This window comes from Pempheris klunzingeri, chromosome 2, assembly GCF_042242105.1.
Source record: "Pempheris klunzingeri isolate RE-2024b chromosome 2, fPemKlu1.hap1, whole genome shotgun sequence".
In the NCBI taxonomy this organism is placed as follows: domain Eukaryota; kingdom Metazoa; phylum Chordata; class Actinopteri; order Acropomatiformes; family Pempheridae; genus Pempheris; species Pempheris klunzingeri.
Genome location: NC_092013.1, coordinates 5,836,527 through 5,856,286, shown reverse-complemented (window position 1 = coordinate 5,856,286; position 19,760 = coordinate 5,836,527). Strand labels below are relative to the sequence as shown.

At 42.5% G+C, this 19,760-nt stretch overlaps 2 protein-coding genes across 2 annotated transcripts; both read right to left on the bottom strand.

Moving 5' to 3' along the window:
- Positions 1–630: 630 nt before the first annotated feature.
- dcaf12 (DDB1 and CUL4 associated factor 12) lies at positions 631–10,547 on the bottom strand. The gene is made up of 9 exons (XM_070849274.1): positions 10,166–10,547; positions 7,951–8,241; positions 6,558–6,836; positions 5,777–5,837; positions 4,273–4,466; positions 3,729–3,794; positions 3,276–3,438; positions 2,864–3,042; positions 631–2,727 (listed from the first exon to the last, which is right to left on the bottom strand). Exons 1-9 carry the CDS (start codon positions 10,223–10,225, stop codon positions 2,569–2,571), a joined length of 1,452 nt encoding a protein of 483 aa, XP_070705375.1. The 5' UTR covers positions 10,226–10,547; the 3' UTR covers positions 631–2,568.
- A 932-nt stretch (positions 10,548–11,479) lies between these two features.
- ubap1 (ubiquitin associated protein 1) lies at positions 11,480–19,448 on the bottom strand. Its single transcript, XM_070844011.1, has 7 exons — positions 19,296–19,448; positions 17,036–17,084; positions 16,797–16,909; positions 15,498–16,331; positions 15,201–15,359; positions 14,526–14,627; positions 11,480–14,353 (listed from the first exon to the last, which is right to left on the bottom strand). The coding sequence occupies exons 2-7, from the start codon at positions 17,073–17,075 to the stop codon at positions 14,213–14,215; spliced, it is 1,389 nt and encodes a 462-aa protein (XP_070700112.1). The 5' UTR covers positions 17,076–17,084; positions 19,296–19,448; the 3' UTR covers positions 11,480–14,212.
- Positions 19,449–19,760: the final 312 nt, after the last annotated feature.

The following is a 19,760-nucleotide window of genomic DNA, read 5'->3' as shown; positions in this document are numbered from 1 at the left end:
CCCGCGGGGTTATCTAACGATATTGGCAGTTACATCAGGCTTGTGGAGACAACAGACTAGCCGGCTAACAACACAACGTTAGCCGCTTTAAATCTAAAGAAAACGGGCCTCGCAGCGGAGCACAATCCCATCCCGACATTGCTCGCCGGGGAACAAGACAACAGAAAAAATTGCGAAAGACATCCCTCACAAGCCCGTGTAAACAAAAAACCAAAGCCGGCAACCAACTGTTTTAGCTTAAACACACTTAAACGCGTGGTTTGGACGCGCCTGAGTCCGTAAAGTGAACTTGTAAAAACGTGAGAAAAAGAGTGTTTTTGTTACCTGCTAACACGCTTCACTCGGCCAGCAGCAGACAGGGTGGTCACGTGACGTGCGCTGCCGCGGTGGATGCTCTCCTCTGTGGGTCACAACTTCCTGACCTTCACTGTTTACTACCAGAGCCACTTTTACCTCCAAAATCTTCTTTCTTTTTTTCCTCCTCCTCCGGGATCACAGAGATACACAATCCTGCTCTACCGTGAGATCTCTAATGGCTGCGTCCAAGTCAGCAGTGCCTAGTTTTAATTCTAGAGGGTGTCTTTACATTGGGTGTGAACTGTGTGGAGCGTTTAAGAAAGAGACGGCACATCAATATACAATTTACTTTTATTATTTACTCTTTTTAAAGATTTAATAGCTTGTTTTTCCCAGATGTTTATATCTTTACAATATCCTCAGATTCAGTCATTTGTAAAAACATTCATGAGGCATGTATAAAAAAAACAGGGCATCACCAAGTAGACAGATCAATCCACACACTTCCTCAGACATATACATAAAAATGTATGCAATTGTCCCTATGTATTTTACACATACATATACACATTTATATATAAAATACACTTTAAAAGTGTTGGTTATTTGTTCAATTTGTGGTCGTAATTGGGGTTTCTCTTTTCAATCTGTCATTATCCTGAAAACTGGAGAAAAAGTTCCATGTAGAAAAGGAAAACTATGATCGCCCGTGGCGGTCTTTCACAGAAAGACTCGAGGAAGGCAAAAACGTAACTCAAGCCTACCTTGCCTCTACCAAACAAGGAAAAGAGCTTAACCACTCACTCCTTGGTACAAAAACAAAAAAAAAAAAGCAGGAAAAAAAAAATAAATGTGACAACACATGTATGTGCCTGCAGCATCTAACTCCAGGGTAGAGTCCAAACACTTTCATTAGTTCTCCTTGCAACTTTCTTGCTGGGTGGTTGAGATCAAAGTGAGTTACAACAGATCTTTTCTCCCCAGCTCCTGTGGAGAAGTCCCAGAATCATACGGGGGACAGGTGTCAATCCAATAATTAAAGGCTCCTCTATCTATCAATCATCATATTTGATGATACTTATCCCCCATACCAAAGCTTAAAATCTTAAGGGTAAATTCTCTAGTAGCACCAGAACAGCTGCAGATCAGGATCTGAACACCAGCGATGGACAAAGCTGCTGAGGGCGTTCTGGCCGAAGAGAACAGGAACATGAGCAACGGCAAAAAGACGATATATCCTTCAAAAGAAGCAGATATAAACACCTTTGACCGACCGAATAAAGGTGACAGAGAAAAGGGAAAATAAATACAAATAAAGCTAATTATTAGAATATCAGCAGGGGTGTGCCTGTCAAATCACACAGAGTCAAAAAATAAAATATGCATTTGTTGGGATTAATTAATAGCGGAACAACAACACTGCATTTAACAATCTTAATATTTCTCCTTTACATCATTCTCAGAGAGAAAAATATCAACGCAAAGTCCCATTTTGATTGGCTTCTTCGTTTTACTTCCGACAGGAGAAGAGAGAAGTTCTTTGTGATTGTTCCAACCAGTGAATATTCTGTCAAACGTCAAACTGCACTCCGGTTCAGTCCTTCAAAAATGTATTGTCTCTTCAGTCCTCCCTCTCTTTTATTGCCGTCCATTCCAATGGGAGTATGAAAAAAGGATTTTTTTTTTTTGGAGGGGGGAAAAAAAAGAAATTTCCACAGGTATTTTACAAAGACACCGTCATCTATCACAGAGGAAGCAGCGGTAAACACTATCCTTACATACAAAAACAAGCCAGCAAAAGACCATAGCCTAATCCCTGCGGGTTGGGTATAAATGTTCTAAATGATGAGAACGTGTATTACTTTATTCTTAATGTTGCACAAAACTCTTCGGAGTTCCTTGGTGGCAGACTTCGCAGCTTTTGAGAAACTTACTAGTTAATTGTTTGTACATTTTCATTAAAAAAAAAACAAAAAAAAAAAAACTGAGTAGCTGAGGTGGAAGGAGCAAAGGAATAATTGGAGGAGAGGGGATAGTGTAATGGAGGACACAAAGATACACAACAACAATATTCAAAGCCGTGATGCGGTGGGGGCAAGATCATGCTCCTGAGTCCACGTGTGAGCAAAACAGAGTGACAATTCTATGAGCAAGAGGGATGCCAGAGACAGGGGCGCCAACGGACTTGAAGAGGGAGAGGGATGGAGGGACTGGTTTACATGAAAATCTGGATGAGGATGTAGTGACAGAGCGATGGAGGAGACCGTGAGGCTAGCTCCACAGTCCCGCGTAGTTGCCGTGCAGGCCAGAGCAGAGTGGTCCACCGGCTACAAACAGCTTGGTGCCAGAGTCGTCGTAGCAGTGGGTGTACACCGCGTTGGGGAAGGAATGAATGTCCGAGAAGTAACTCCTCCACGTCTCATCGTGGTTCTGGGAGCAAAATGCGGGCAGGGGAGAGAGGTTATGGGTGAGGAGAGAAGGAAAGAAAAGTAAGAAAATGCAAGTAATCTATAACTACAATGCTATAAGTGAACACAAATAGACAAAAAAAAAAAATAATGTGTACCAGCCAGCCTTTCCCTGTAGTGAGCTTGAGGATGCCATCTCCTGGGCACTTCCGGTACCCCCCGGCTGGATTCAAAGGGTTCTCCAGGAATCTCTGGGCCCGGATGTCATAGAAGAGGAGGGAGCCTTGGCCGGTGCCCACTGTCACAATGTGCTCATAGAAACTCACAGATCGGATCCCTGCATGGACACAGAGGTGTCAAATGCAACGCTACGCAGAGGTAAACGTCAGCCCTTCCTCACCGTTTGTGCGCTCCAATTTAAAAGCTGAGTTCTAGGATCAACATTTACCCCCCCCGTGTCTGAGGCATACTTAGGTTAGAAGTTACAATATGGCTACAACAACATCTTCATTAAGCAGTTTAGGAGGTCGGCTGCGCTACGCTTGTGCAATTAGTTAACAGATCACTTACCGCTTCCTCTCTCTCTGGAATTGACGGATTTGATGCTGTTCGTGGGCTGCCGGGGATCCAGAAAGGACACATGGGCCTGAGAACCCACAGCATACACCGACCAGTCCTGTCCATATGCCAGACACACATTCTCTTTGCAGTGAGGCAGCTTGGTGGACAGTATCTAGAGAGGAGCCAAGAGGGAACCAAGTCAGGGTTTCAGCTGTCAACACTGAGGAAATGATGTCAAAAGCAGCCCTTTCTTCTTCATATCGTTTGAACACACGTGTGAGTGTCTTCACAGGTGAAGCTTCATCAAATAAGAGAAATTTGAGAAATTGTTTGAGGACTATTTTCTATTTTGGTGATGTCATGTTAACTTTTGAACACAGCTTGCAGCAACTATAACCACCCTGTTCACAATTAGTTCAATGCATCACATGCTTCCTCGTCAAACTGTGTATTGTGACTTACCTTGCACAAGTTGTGCTCAGCCTTCCAGAGGTGGAAGTAGCCATCCAAGGACACAGCACCCAGTTCCTGAACAGGGAAAAAAAAAAAAAACAGCATTAGAGGATGGACGTAAACTGTAACCGAAACTGAGGAGTGAGGAGGCAGAACCCTCTAACTATTACTAACTCTGTTACATAAGATCTGCTCGTCTTATTGGTTACCTGATTAGATGGACAATACGGTGTGATGAATCTGATCTGATCGAAAATATTCTGTGTGTTTAGTTTATAGCTAATTACATTTAACCTCAATGTTTTTTTTAGCAATCAAATACACTCTTCATCCGTAAAGGTATTGCAAAAGTTGTCCATTGATGGTTTCAAACGTCTCTACTGGTTTCACAGCATAAAAACATGCACCAAAACATCAACAAAAACATTTCAAGTCACTCCTGTGACGGACTCCGCTGTTGTCCATCAGTATGTTTCACTCTTTTCTTACAAGAATATGACATAAAATGCAGAGGTTGCTGACGTCCCAGCAGCTGTGTCAGGATGAGCCTTACTTTATGGTTGTTGTTGAAGGCCAGAGCGCGGACTTTACAGTTGTATGGGTTGGTGTACTCCTTCGGGATGTCCTTGAGTGCACGGTGGGAGATGTGGGCATAAGAGGGTACCGACTCCTCATTCTGACTGCGCTCTGCCTGGCTCAACACTTCCTCCGTCACCTCCCACAGGCCCATGGAGCCATCTCTGGACCCTAGGAATTTCAACACACAAGACATACGTCGATTGCAGGTTGTTTCTACTATCTGCACACAAAAGCAACAAATAAACAGGACTGTCATCGGGGTATGTAGCGGGCAAACATATATTAGCAAACATGAGAAAACTAGAATTGCTGGTGGTTGTATGCCTCCGCCAACCAGTCAACTGCAGTTTACATCCATGTCTGTCCAGAATCATAATATATGGTGAAAACTTTGGAAAACAAGGTTCATGCAGCTTTGAGATTAAAATTCAAGCACTTTTCTAGCATTTTCAAGGTGCCATAACCAAATGTTTCCTAACTCTGAGCCTTTATCAGCACATCTAAATTCCTATTAATCACATCGTACAGAATTCCTTTATACCCACAGCAATCAGTGCATCTGTCACACTGTTTATTTTACCAGCTGTTCATATTTACTTTGATTGTATGTTTTGATCAGGGTTATTTAGTGCTTGCTTGTGTTTACACGAGTGACTGTGTAAATGAAACACCTGATTATGTTGAAAAATCAAACACTGCTCAAGGTGTATATTTGAATTGAAGCCATTTCTTAAGCTTGAAAACATGACTGTTAAAATCAAGCATTTTCCAAACTTGAAGGACTTTGTACGGACCCTGGAATCATTTCCAGCGAGTCAGGCTGTGAACAACTTTGTTGTTCTAGTTCTGCTGTATGTCTATTAATATGCAAGTTCAATGAGAGAAGCAAAAAAAAAAAAGTGTTCACAAGCTGGACCAATAATTCTCATTCCTCCAGTAGACACTTAATACTTGACACACATGTTCAACCCTGCAGCACAGAAGTTTAGTGCAATCACCGCAGTTACAATCTCCCCTTCTGTTCCTGAGTCGTGGTGTTGACTAATGGCCAGAAACGTGTTTGTTCAGAACATTATGTCACAGTGAGGTTGACCTTTGACCTTTGGGATATAAAATGTCCTCGCTCCCTCTTTTTATCCTATTAGACATCTGTGTGAAATGTCGCTGTAATTAGCATAGGAATTCTTGAGTTATGGCTAAAAACATGATTTATGAGGTCACACTGACCTTTGACCACCAATATCTAGTCATTCTTGAGCCTGAGCGGACATTTAGGATGAGAGAATGGGACGGACAGACAGACAACCCGAAAACATAATGCCTCCAGCCACTGCTGTGGCTGTCACACAGGTATTGAAAATAAAAAAAAAAATAAATAAATAAAAAAAAAAATAACTTGTGGGGGCACGTAGTACTCACTATTCAGTGCTCACACAGCAGTGTTCATTCATACAGCTTAGATCACACAAACAACTCACCAGAAACCGCCATGTTGTCACTAATCCACGCTATGGAGAAGATCCAGTCATTGTGGCCATCCTGAAAAACAAATGGCTACTGTGTGAAAGCAAAAACAACCAGTTTTACTCAAGCATGTGTGCTTCAGGTTCAACTGCTGTAGAGACTTTGTTACTGAGTGGCTAGGCACTAACAACAAAATGCACAAGCACTGACCTACACTTTTTATACATTGAGTTATTTCTCCAGGTTGACTGAGGAAAACTTTGCCCAGCTGCGTCCATATCATCCACGCTTCTAACCACTTCTGTCACACTCTGTGAATGTAGCTAGATGGCCGGGAAGGAAGTTGACATCCATGTCTTTAATTTGACCAACTAAGCTTTGATTGGTCAGTTGTTTTTCAACCTCGGGAAAACATCCGTCAATGAACACAACCCCAGATCGACTTGAATCGCTGAACAAATCAGAGATGTGGGCAGCAATTAACAGGTCTGGAAGCAGGCCAGAGCTGAGGCTGATTTAAAATCAGTCACTGGGGTTTTGTTATATTGTTGTGAAAATTGTTGAACAAGTGGAAAATCTGACACAAAGACGGGGAATCACGAACGTTAGAAGGGTTCTCAGGACTTTAAAATTCTCGAAAATCACTCCAACAGTTGTGGGGATATTTCACTCTTTGACCAAACATTGTCATCATTGTTTTACAGTTTAATTATAGTTTGAAGGAATCAAGACAAATATAATAACTACAGTGGACCTCTGGATGACTGTAAACCCAAACAGATTCAAACCACTTACATCTCCAACACAAACGGGGTCCAGCGTGGGCAGCTGGTAGATGGCCAGGCTGTTGGGGTTGTCTCCTCCGGTGGCTAGCAGTGTTCTGGAGGGGTTGAGTTCAATAGCGTGGATCCCACAGCCCTGCTGGTCCAGCCGGGAACGAGAGCCCACTGTGGGGTAGTAATGCCGCCCCGCCACCACCACACCCACCACCCCAGAGCCTCCACCACGACACTCCCGGTCCTTCAGCATGGGAATGCGTGTTATCTGCCCCGTCAGGACATCAGCTACAAAAAGCTGCAGGTGAAGGATGGAGAGACGTCTGGTTAGCCGAGCAGGTTCAAGAGATAAAACAAAGAAAAAGTCTCGAGCAACAACTACTAACATTACTGTGGCTTTCCGATATTATTTTCTTGTGCTTTTACCATCTTTTACATGCAATTTAATGTTTCTGTGTCTTGTTTTTGTTGTGTTTTATGTCCCTGTAACGCATTTGCTTTGCCTTGTGTCTGAAAGGTGCAATACAAATAAATTTGCCTTGCCTTACTAAGCTGTTGGTTTGTCTGAGCGTGTCCAATGATCTGATTGAAACACCTCGGCTGATTATAATATTGAGCAAATACAAACATTTAAGAAACAAAATCATGGGTGTTACTCTAGTGATAAAACTAGTTACTGAATCAACACATGCTGACCAAATCACATCAAATTATATTGTCATGTAAACACAACGTATAGTGAAATTCTCAGGTAACTTGCTCCACAATCTGTCTGACAAATAGATGAATAAAATAAAGATGAATCCAAAAATAACAGAAAAAAATGAATCTAGCAAATGTATAAAATGAGATAGAGATATATACAATAGAGCTAAAAAGGCCAAACAATGAACAATATGGTCAGTAATGATTGTTATATAGCATCTGAACGACACACAGCTCTTTTCTGGAAATGCGAAATAATAAAACAATGCAACTACCAATTGGTTGATGGACTTTTTTATGGCCAATAAATGATGCTTGACCTTCTCTTGAAGGTAGAATACTGCCAACCCGAGGGAAGTGCACAGATTTAGAGCTGCTGAGCTTCAACATGTATCACACTCAATAGCAAACAGCCCCCGTGCGTACTGTGCATCATAGCTGTATGACCCATGTAGACCTGCATCATCAGCAATATGCAGGAATGGGATCATCGAATATTTCCCCCCCACCATCCCATCCCTTTGTCCCCAACCTCACTGCCTTAAGTTTGGTTCATTCACATTGACAATGGTTTGTGTAAAAGTGGAGGTGCAATCCCCTGCCTGAAATCAAGAGTCAATTCTCTGTTTACAATCAAATTATTTGCATTGGAAATACAAAGGAATGCCCTGAAGTACATGCTGTTTAGTAGCAAAATGACGCCTCACCGTGTTGCACTTGGTCCCACACACCACCTGCCTGTGGTTGAGCCACTGTGAAGCGAACACCTTGTTGAGTCGCCCCAGGGAGAACTCCCTCTCCTTGAGGATGCCAGGGAGCCTGCCGGCTGCGAAGCCCCGAAGGCTCCGCTGGAGCCGCAACTCGTGTTGCTGTTGAGGCCTGAACTCCCGCCCCCGCAGGGCACATACCACCGAGCGCCGACTGCACCACCACTGCTGGGCATGACGCGATGAACAAGAAACACGACTCCGCTTGTGTGGTGTCTGACACCAGCCCAGCTGAGGAAAGAGAGGGAAGAAAGGTAAAGTGCCTAAAGATGTTTTGAGGAAAAAGCACAAGACTTTTGTCAAGTCCAAAATGTTTCAGAGACTATCAGTAATTAGGCTTCACATACAATTGTGAAGAAGTTATCTTACCATTACATGAACGAATGATATGAATATAAAAACTAAGTGCTAAGTGTGTCACATCTTTTCCAGCTTTCTTAATCCCTATTTCACTGTCACAAACTGTGCTTTGCTGTACCCATCCCCCAGAGGTCTGTGGACACATATCTGTAGCTCAGTGGCACAGATTTAAGAGCTTTAGTGGATCATGGGAGCATTACAGCAAAAACACACATGCACACCATCACTGACACTTCTTCGGGCTGGGTGAATACGGTTCTAGTGGCACACTGTCCATCAATACAACAATTTAACTTTTGCAGCACTTATCAGCTTGTTGCTAAGACTTTTACGGGCATATAAAAACCGAACTTGGTCAGTGCAGTCAGAGCTCTCCTATTCATACACATCACAACAAACCACCTCAGGTCATAGCACAGCTTTAAAAACGATATCCCGGGTTATTAAGTTGGTTTATGGTTGTCTTTGGTTGCAAGATGATATTTACGTAAACAACAAAAGCTGCAATTTGTCAACATGGTAACAGAGGTATAACATTATACCAGTGGCTTATCATTGTTGTGAGGCATCTATTATTTCGAAGACATATCAAAAAGCTGTAATAATTTTTTCATACTCCTTTGATTGCTCACACAGAAAGCCCCATTATCTGAATTTGTTGAAATGAAGCATCTGTATTTGCATCACAATAAATCTGCATTCATTGCTGTTGATTATTGTTGGTCTAACCCTGACCTAATTATTCATAATTACTCATTATAAGCCATGTAACAATCATGGATCAGAGGGGGGAAAAAAGCACACAAGTATTTTTATTCCTTCTATCTCAAACTAATGCACGGTGCTGTCTCCTAATTTTCTTTTGACTTGTAGTTTGTTTTTTTTGTCTGATCTATGTGATTAATAGACTGAAAAGCAGGTCTGTTAATATGAACGTGGTTTAATTCTATTGATGCATAGTTATGAAACAACAAGCCCGAGAAATGCCTCGACATCGTGGGCACACACTGCAGAAAAAGCCAAGCAGGTTGTTCAATATTTTTAATGCAAATCTTGTGATACTGCCAACGACTTTCTGGTTTAAGCCAACGTATATTTTGTGGTGACAACAAATGGGCTCAGGGCTGATTGTTTAGCAGAGATCTTAGTGCTGATGAGTCTCTGTTAGCTAATTAAACAAAGGTCCATTTCATTATCTTGGACAATCCGATCTACGGTTGGTCTGCATCTAAGTTTGTTAGCTAGCTAACTGTTAGTTACCGTTTTAGCTAACGTTAACGTTGACATTAGCCAAACAGCTATGTCTATTTATAATACCTTAAGACACATTCATTTTCTGTGATTATCAACTCTGTTCTTAATTGTGACAAATGATGATCCCCAACGAACAAGGGCCTGTCACTGCTGTCCACCTGCGAAAAGTTTATTTAATCGCGATTCCTATTAAATAGAAGCCCTGTTAGGATGAGGCGGCTAGCCCTTTAGCTAACGTTAACCTAGCTGTGTTGTTGATAACGGATTGCCGTTAGCTAACGCCATGCTAACATTAGCGGGTACTGACTTTCAAACAGAAACACGCTGTATAACATCTTAAACAAAACCACAGTTGTGATTGTTTGGTTGGCGCTTGATCTATATAGTGTGGTGCATAGTAACGGCCAATTTGTTAAAATTTCACCAATATTTTGCCTCTGACGTGGTTAATATTAGCTAAGTCTGGCTAGCCCATTGCTAGTTAGCATGCTAACATGACTAGCTAGCTAGCTAATACGGATCCGCACCGGTTTCCGCCTACCTGTTGTTGGTCCTTGGGCTCTCCTGCCTTCCTTTTCCTGCTAACTGTTTTTCTCGCCATAATCTGATACACACAGCTCCCTCACCCACATGGAGGGTAAAAGTGACGCTGGACACTGGATCATATAATGGCGATATGCTATTTTGTTCCTTGGCCCTCGCTGGCAGCGTCCGACGAGGAGGAAGGGCGATCACATACGGGAGAGGTTGGTTAGCCGCTGGATGAGACCGTCGCTCAGATACGATCGTAGGCTCAAAAAAACACTACACTCAGGCGGTTCTCTCTATTTGTTTTCGATAGAGTCGCTAGCTACTGCCACAGGGTCCACACTCTCTTTTTTTCCTGCCAAGTCGCGTCAGCAACGGCGAAAGCACTGAGCAGCGCGCAGCCGCACTCATATTAAACATCAACAAAAACAAGGTCGTACGTGAACGCGAGCGTCATGCGTGCGCGTTCACGCCAACTGCGTGAGCTCATTGATCAGGTGATTCTCAGGCACATTAATTGGTTTCATTGACCAAAGTGATGGTTAAAGATGATCAATTTTATACCACAGATTTTATACTACAAATAGTATGTAAGTTTAATGTAAGTCTACACAAACGTAACTTTAATAATGTAGGTATTTTTAAAATATTGTCAGTTATACAATCAAATCAGAAGCTATCAATTAACATTAAAAATGTAGATCTATTACTATTCACCAAAAAAAAAATTTAAATATTATTTTAAGTATTGTTTGTTATTTATGTATGTTCTTCTGGTATGTTTATAATTTTTACTTCTAGCAGCCACCTGGACAGTCTCAGGCCATGATACCATATCATGCATCTTAATATTATAAATTCCCCAGAGAACAAGGGGCTAACTGGATTTTTATGATGTTGGCCATTGTTTGCATGACCACAAAAATATGGTTGATATGGAAACACTTGGCTCAACTCAAGACCCGCTAAGATGTTTTCCATGACTTTGTAATCTTGTGTTCATTAACCCCGGTGAGATCAGACAGACCAAATATGGCCTCTATTCTGATACATAATAGTCTTTTTTTTCCTGCTGACTGGGCCGCACAGTTGGACGTTTCCAGCTGTCACCGACAATACATGGATGAACAATCATCTGCATTGTTGCGGTCTTGTCCACTGAGCAGAGAGAATAAACATGCATTTGCTGTAGATGGGAGAAAACAAGGAGCAGGGGAGACTTGCACTTTCTCACCAGCTTCACGTCAACACGTCTAATTCGCTGTGACCATGCCCCAGAGAATAACCTTCATCGCATTAACTTCAAAAAGCAACACCGGCAACGATCAACAGTCTCACCACTGAAAAGATGTGCACATTTAATCATGTGGATTTTCCAAATCATCCTGGAGGAAATTGAACATTTCAGGACCTTGGGCAAGAACACTCAAGTCACCCACCTTTTATTATACCATTAAGATATTTCAATGTTCAGTAGATTCATGTTCCCCATGTTCAGGTATGCAGTGATTTAGAAGTGGATCAGATATTTAAACCCTGCAGACATGATACCCTTAATAATGAGACCCTAGTTGCATTTCATTCCCACACAGCAAATAGATCATAACAGAAATGGAGGAGGCTCAGAACCTGCTATACTGTATTCACTCCGGAGTAGAGGCAAGTGGACATCTACTTGCTTTATGTATGATTACGGAAACCACACTTGAGCTATGTAAGGCGACAATAATACCACTTATGTGTTTGTCTGTAAAGTAAGTGTTCCTTTCCTCTTTATCACAGTAAATCAAGAAGGAAGGCAATTGGAAACGGAGCTGGGTGAAAACGCTTATTCATAATGTCATTCATAATGTCAACCACACGTCAGACAAAACTCAGGCTCAAATAAGGATACTAGGTCTAACATGGCACCTGGCTTGTCATGTTATTTGCCTTCACCGGGCACCATCCTATTGAAAAATTCAACTGAAGGACAGATTTGTGATTATGTGCGTCACTTAAGCAAACACTGGGATGTTTGTTGTTTTCAGGATGCGAGTTTGTTGCAATCATCCTGAAAACGGTTTATTTACTGCAAGCATGTGTCATCCTTCTGGTTCATGTGGTACTATCTACTGTGATTGGACACTTGGTTGCAAATACGTTCTATCAAACAAGTAAAATGATGTCTGTATTGGCAAATAACCGCACTATAAGAGCTTAATCAAACCCAGGGTTGTTCAAAAATGGATCTGTGGTTATAACGTTCCTTGTTGGGAACACAGGACAGAGTACTGGACCTGCCCGAAGCAGAGAGCCAGTTCTGCGAGTCACATTTTTCTAACTACAAGCCCTTAATTTGTTACCATGCCTCTCACAATCCCCATAAGTACCACAGAGCTCAAGATTATGGAAATTTCTGCCATCTTTTGCCCTTAGTGCAGCTGAGCGGACATGCTTTTTAAACACAGATCGCATGGAAGTCAGGAGGTCCATTAACACATACTATAAAAATAAAGGATCCTGGCCTTCTTATTAACAAATACACCCAACCAACTTATGAAAGTGTTTGATAAGTGGTGACTGAACCTTTTTTTTTTTTTACTTTTCATTCAAGACTGTGGAGATGCCAACAACCCTAAAATCAAAATGAACACTCATTTCGTATATCACATGAGAGAAAAGTTGACAAGTCAACAAAGCAAAGTCATGTTTGATAGGACTTTGTGGCATGAAATCCAATATCAGAGAATAAATGATAGAAATTACTGTAATCCAACCTTTTCTGGTTGCATCCAAATTTCCAGCAAGGCTAGAAGACCATTCCTTATCTCCCAACACTTACTCGTGGCTCAAAGTGCCAGTCAAGAGTCACATAATATGAAATGTCTCTATTGCACTGTGATGTGGCTGCAAAAACAACCCTCACTTACATTTTGTCCACCCCCCCCCCCCGAAACAACTCACTTTTTTCCAGTCTGCAAAAAGAAAAGTCCATGACAGTTAAAAGTGTCACCTGTGAGTTTACATCTCGTACATTATCATATCAAACTCTTTACTTTTTAAATGAAAGTGTCAGTGTACTATTTTAAATAAGTTGATCATTACGAAATGTGTTCGTGCCTGTGCAGTATGTGACACATCAGTGCCACTGTGTTATGGGGTATTTCTTATTATTTCCTAGAGACTCCTTTAGCAGGCCCTTCCAGTGCAGGTCAAAGAGCATACTGGGGCAGTAGTATCTCTTATGTTCTGAGTTATAATGACTAAGAATCTATTATGCAGTTCCTAAAACAGAAAGCAAAGAAATGGAATCTTCAAACTGACATGAAAAAAGTGCCCAAATGAACAGAAAAACAGACATGAATGAATTTAAAGAGCAAAGTCCAACAGAACTAGGTGCAGGGCACCAGAGCAGAGAGGGCACTTCATGAGTCAGTTGTCTGTCTGGCGACTGAGCCTTTATTTTTTTTCTCTTTTTTTTTTTACTTTTAATAATAATTGGTTCAGTTTGACGAGAGGCCTTCTCAAGGCCCCCAGTTCCCTCCAGCTTTTACTACATCTGCGCTGAGCAGTGGAAGATGGCAGCTTAGTTGTTTGGGAGTTGCGAGTGTTCAAACAGGCCTCTCTGTGATGCACTCAGAGCTCGTCATCTGCTCCCCATTTGGTCCTGCAGCTTTGCCTTCAGTCAGATAAACATTTCCGAGAGGAAGCAAACCAAGATGCCACAGACCAGTCCTTACAGTTTCTCCTTTCCCAGCTCAGATATTCTTCCCATTCTTAAATACCCAAGCAGTACCAAATCCTGGCACCTAAACCTAGGATTTCTCCTGAAAAAACACCACCATGAAGTACTGTTACACTCTGACCCCCTCCACTCTAGGCACACACTCTTTAAGAAGTGCTGAGACACGATACGTTTTAGCACAGAGAAGAATACAACTGTCTCCCAGCTGTCCCTTCCACAGCCAAGGCAAGGGCAGGGCATGGTGTGATAGGGTAGGCAGAAGGGAAGGGGCTGTGTTGGGTAGTAGCGGGAGGCTAGCCCTGGGCTGGGCTTTGGTCGGCTGGTTAGCTTGGCTCAGCTTGCTGCAGCCCGAGCCATCAGGTCCTCTAGAGCCTTGTCCTGATCATTGTTGTGGACCAGCAGCACCTCTTTGATGGCATCCCGCTCAAATCCCATTTCACCAAATCTTGACATTAGTTCAAGGAACTGCAAGGCCTGAGAAGGAAAATGAAAATAAAACCACTGAAACTAATCTAATCTTCAGACTTTGATTGAATTATTTAAAGATAGGTTGATGCAAAGGTATCTCTCCTTAACTGAGACTTATTAACATATAAACACAAGGCATGTTTTTTTATGTAGTTACCTACTAACAAAAAGTACAAACCTTTTCCTCTGAGCACTGGTACATCTCTAAACACTCCTCCACTGCACTTGAGTCGAAGCCCCGCTCACACAGACGTCCATGGACAAACAGATAATCCAGTACCTTAGACAAACAATAAGTACATGTTCATTGTGCTTTTGACATCACGTTGTTAATTAGGCGTAAATTAGGCATTACATAGAAGACAAATAGACCAATACAAGGTTTCTAGTTTTATTCTGAGAAAACAATAATGGATTATATTGTGGCTTGAAATTAACATCAGTGTTCTGTTGGGTTAATTCATTGTCCTCTTTATGCTGTATTTGCCTTATAAACTTATAAATAAATATAAATAGCAGGTCATTTAATTACATCTAGCACAAATCATGTCTGGTATGCCTGGTAAACCTGTTGTATTTTGATTTGATTTTCTCCAACATCTACTGCTGTAGCTACTATGATCATGTGACAATGGTTGGATATGTCAGTTTCAGATTCAGTATTAGCTGTACAAATCACAGGAACGTATCTATTGCCACAACTTTAGAGACAACAGACAGTGCAACGAAAATTCTTTATTCAAATTTAAGGCTATATTTACAGAAACAAGCACACCAACAATGAGCTGTGAAGTGGACGATGAGTAAGCTAGAAATCCAGATTTCTGCGCATTGGGGTGAGAGGAAGTCCCACCTGCTCCACGTTCTGCCCTTGTCTCTGCATGGCCCGTAGGACACCCTCATAAGAGTAGCCCATGCTGACGAGGGTTTCCACACACTGACGCTCGCTGGGGGTCATGCTGAGCAGGGCTCCGCCGCACGGCAGGCCGGCAGATCCTGACCCTGGGTTGGCCTAGAGTAAAAACATGAGTGAGTGTCAATGAGGTTCCTGAGATTACTTATTTAGCATCACTGGTTAATCTACATCCCTACATCCCATACAAATTCGCACATTTTTGGTCAGGTATGTAGTATGTAATCTCAAGCTCACCGGTTTTGGTGCACCACTCTTGGTGTGGCTGGCTGGCTCAGGGGCAACAATGACTTGAGACTTGAGTATGGTCGGCGGGCTGCCGTTAGGTAGGTTCTGACGGGGAGCAGGGGCGGGCGCAGGGAGTGGGCTGTACCTCACTGGCTCTGGGTCACCAGAATCAGAGAGCTTAGGGAAAGTGAGAGAGCGGATGTTACAGGGTCGATCATCTGTGTCAAACCCCGCTCTCCCAGGATTCCCAATTCTGTCCATGTCCAGCAAGGCAACCAACCCGTTGGGTTTATGGGTAAAGCCAGGTTTGGCTGTGAGGCTGGTGTTGGTGCTGGGAGGAGAAGGGCTGTTTCCACGAGACGCTGACCCCGTGTGGGAGACCTCTGGTGGGGATACAGAAGGAGGAGGCTGAGGTTGGGGCTGGCTCTGGAGGATGTTCCTGAGCTCCTCCTTATCGTCCAAAGTTTTGAGCTCTAGCTTGTCAAAGGGGTCCTCTTCCCGCTCAAAGTCAGCAAGGTTGAGGCTGTGCAGCTGGGGAGTGCTAGGCTGGGTTTTCCTGGGGCCAAGGCTTGGGGCAGGTAATGGAGTGAGGATGGCGTTATGGCTCAGTCCCGCCAGGACAGGGTTCAATGCTGGTGGAAGAAGGTCTTGGTCCTCTACAGCAGACCGGGGATTCTGCCCTCCACCACCATCAATGTCCTGGGCCTGCGCCAAACACTCCCTGCTCTCTGCCTCCTGCTTGGCTGCTGCCTCTTCTGCTCTGGCCTCTGCTGCTCTGGCCTCTGCCAGTTCAATCCCCCAGCGCACACTGCGTCTCTCCAGAGAAAAGTCATACTGTTGAGACTGTAGTAAGAGGAAGAATGGGGATAACAGCAAAAGGGCACATGGAGTAAGAGAGAAAACACGAATAATTATGAGTACAATACACACAAAATATTATAACTACAGCTTAATAGATAAAACATCTACAAAACTCGAACCACATCATTTGAATAAATTCATAATTTGAGGTTTCTGTCAACTGTAAAGGTACTCCAGTATTTTGAGCCTGTATGCTCAACATCAAGTAAAAACTGAAATAACTTCTGGGACGAAACTGTTACCTTACTGACAGCATGTACTTGATATCACCTCTCCGTCTAAATTACTACAAGTTAAGCATAAGGAGAATAAAGCCTCTCTGGTCTCTAGCATGACTATATACAACCAAAAATGTAACATCAATACAGCAGGGCTAAGGGCATGGCCCATAATAATACCACAGCTAACACCAGTGAAAAATCAACAAGTTTCCTGTATGTGACTAACCAGCAAAGAGCCACAGTCTGGCAGACAGAAACCGACAGGCAGCCCCACTTTGGCTGGGCAGCGGAATTTTTCATTGATCTTGAAGGGAACGTCATCAAGGTAGCTGATGGGTCCTGTGTACAGAAAAAACGAAGTAAGTATACATTAAAAGAATAGACAGTGGTACTACATACAACAGCAGACAACTCAAATCAGTGTTGTCAAACAGTGGAACAAGAGAGTATCATATAGGCCCTCACCATTGTTGTATGCATCTGATCCGGACTTCCTCGCAGCCATTTAGAGACTCTGAAAATAGACATGTGTACACCAAGTCAAAAGTTAGTAAACAGTTGATAATTACAAGCCGTGGATGGATGTATCTATGGTATATCATATACTATGGTGCAACAGAGAGCAAAAGCCCAAAATGGATTTCCCCAGTTCTACTTTCACGTGTCATCAGGCTTGAGGTTTGGTTTAATATTTACAGGATGTGTTACTGTCTGATATTTACAGTGCGTCTTTCATCGAGCTCAAAATGAATCCTACCGAATCATTTTAAATCAAAGCGTAAGAGCAATGACACTTTATCACATGGTAGTGCAAACTGACCGTTATTTTCAAATTAAAATTCTTCATTATCCCATTGGCTTTTTACAGCTCTGCATCTCAAGGCACGTAATCCTATGTGGCTTGTACTGTGTAATGTAATGTGGTCGTGTCGCGCAACAGTGCCTGACATAGTGAACACAGAGAAGCCACTGTTTTCACATCCGCTGGAGACAGGACTTTGATCTGGGTGCTGGTGTAGGCCGATGCTCGGTAGAAAAAGTTATAAATTTGATCCACTTACACAGCTCAGGGGTGCACTTGTTAGTGAAGCGTACTCAAAGCTCCAATAAGCTAAATTTACAATAAACAGAGTCAAACGGCTCTTTGATACATGATCAGTTTGCTGGTGCTGTCTTCACCACTCAAAATCAACACCCAACTCTACAGCTCTTTGCATCTTTCAGCTCTTTGTGCTTTGAATGCTTGCTCGTAGGATTAAATCCCAATCTCACCAATCCCCCATTTGAATCTGTAGCCAGCTATTTCCACAAAACAAAGGCCAACAGTACACTACCAACAAACCACAAAACCGCACTGGGACATAGAAAATGAATAGCCCGTTGGACATCTAGCAAGCTTAAGAGAGACAGATAATTTTATCATCAAACTAGTGTTTAAACGCAAGTGGTCTCAGGTTTCTCTGTCTACTAGACATGGGTGGGCAACAGGTTACATACACATTAACAATAAGCAACTGATAACAAAACAGTACCATGCTACATACTCTGTTTCAGGGTGCTTTGTAGTCTGTCTACCCCCCAGTTTTCAGCTTTAATGATGCTCTAATTCACTGAGACATTAATACAGGCATAAGCCAGTAAATTACCAGCAAAAAACGAGTGTGTGTATTGATAAAAGACTAGCCAAAGAGAGATTGATGATGTGTGTCAAGCTTAAAATATGTGTTTCATTATGGTCCAGGTCTTAAAGGATGGTACTGGACATAAAAACCCGGTTATCAGTCTAACCCTACTGGGCCATATTGGTTCTATGAGAGCCAGCTGCTGAAAAAACAAAAAATAGTGGAAAAACACAGTAGTTTGTAATACACTGCGTGTGTAAATCCTATGATTCAAATTACATGTATGTAAAAAGACAATCTACAGGCAGGTTACTTTAGCCCCAATGTTGAGTTAATCAAAACACTTGACACGTGACTGTAAATTATCTGGTTAATCATGTGTGGAAATGGGCCACACATGATCTGGAGGTATCTCGTGATCAAGCGTTAATAGTTTGTCTTAATATAAAGGGATAAAGTTAAACTAACACACCTCCGCCGTAACTTGCTGCTCTCTAACAACAGCTTAGCTAGTGACGTTACTCACGGTTAGAGTTAAGACAAGTTAGTATTAGTGTTCCCGGAATCAATAACAAGCACAACAACACGGGACGACTCGGAGGTTATGTTAGCTAATTTAGGGGGAAGCTACGCCGCTTCTAACTTAAAACGATAACGAAAGGATCGCAGTGGTGTCAGCCAACTGTGCTTTATCACACTTAAGCACATTTCAAGGCTCCCGGCCGCAGCGCGAGGCTCTCAATAACGCCATCAACCGCACCAAAGTACGACACAATCATTAGCTGCCATTATTAAGTTATGATAATTAGCAACAAGCTAAGCTATTACTCTCTCTGGTTAGTAATAGCTGAAGGAGCTAAACTACAGCGACAAATTAGCTGAGAACAACGGCGGGTGTGACATTACTTGGTATTACCGGAATATTAAAACCGAACGCACTACTTTACTGGCAAAGCCGCTATTTCATGGTTTTGGGGAAAAGCTACCGTTCATGCTAAGACGCTTAGCTTCGCCAGTGGCCTGGCTGTAACGTTATGTGCCCGGACGCTCCGCTGCCACCGCCCCTGAAACACAACTCACATTTAAACACGCGCTCTTCTCACCTGTGTCTGCTCCGTCTTGTTCCTTCAAAATCCAAACGACGTCTTGTCGAGTTGGCACTCTTGGTTTATTAAACTATTCCCTCCGAATGAGTTTTATTTGTACTGACATCTCTTTCCTGCTTCGGCGTGGGACGCCATCTTGATTTGTCAACCTCCCTTCCACTGGTTCCTGTCTGACGTCACTCACCCGCATGACGTCAGAACACCACAACATTACTTCCTGCTGCTTCCTGCTAGTTCCTGTTTTTACTAAACATGTGGCAAAAACAGGATTTCAAGTGCTGTTTTTTTAATATTAGTGTCGCTGGCTTCATAAATGTACTACAAAATGCAATTGTGTCTCCCTCAATGTCATGCATAAAGAGAAAACAGGGAGCATACACTGAACTTTATTGAGGGAATAGTAAAATACTGATAGTGAGGTACAACTAAAAAAAATTAAATTCATTGACGTAAGTGTTGTTT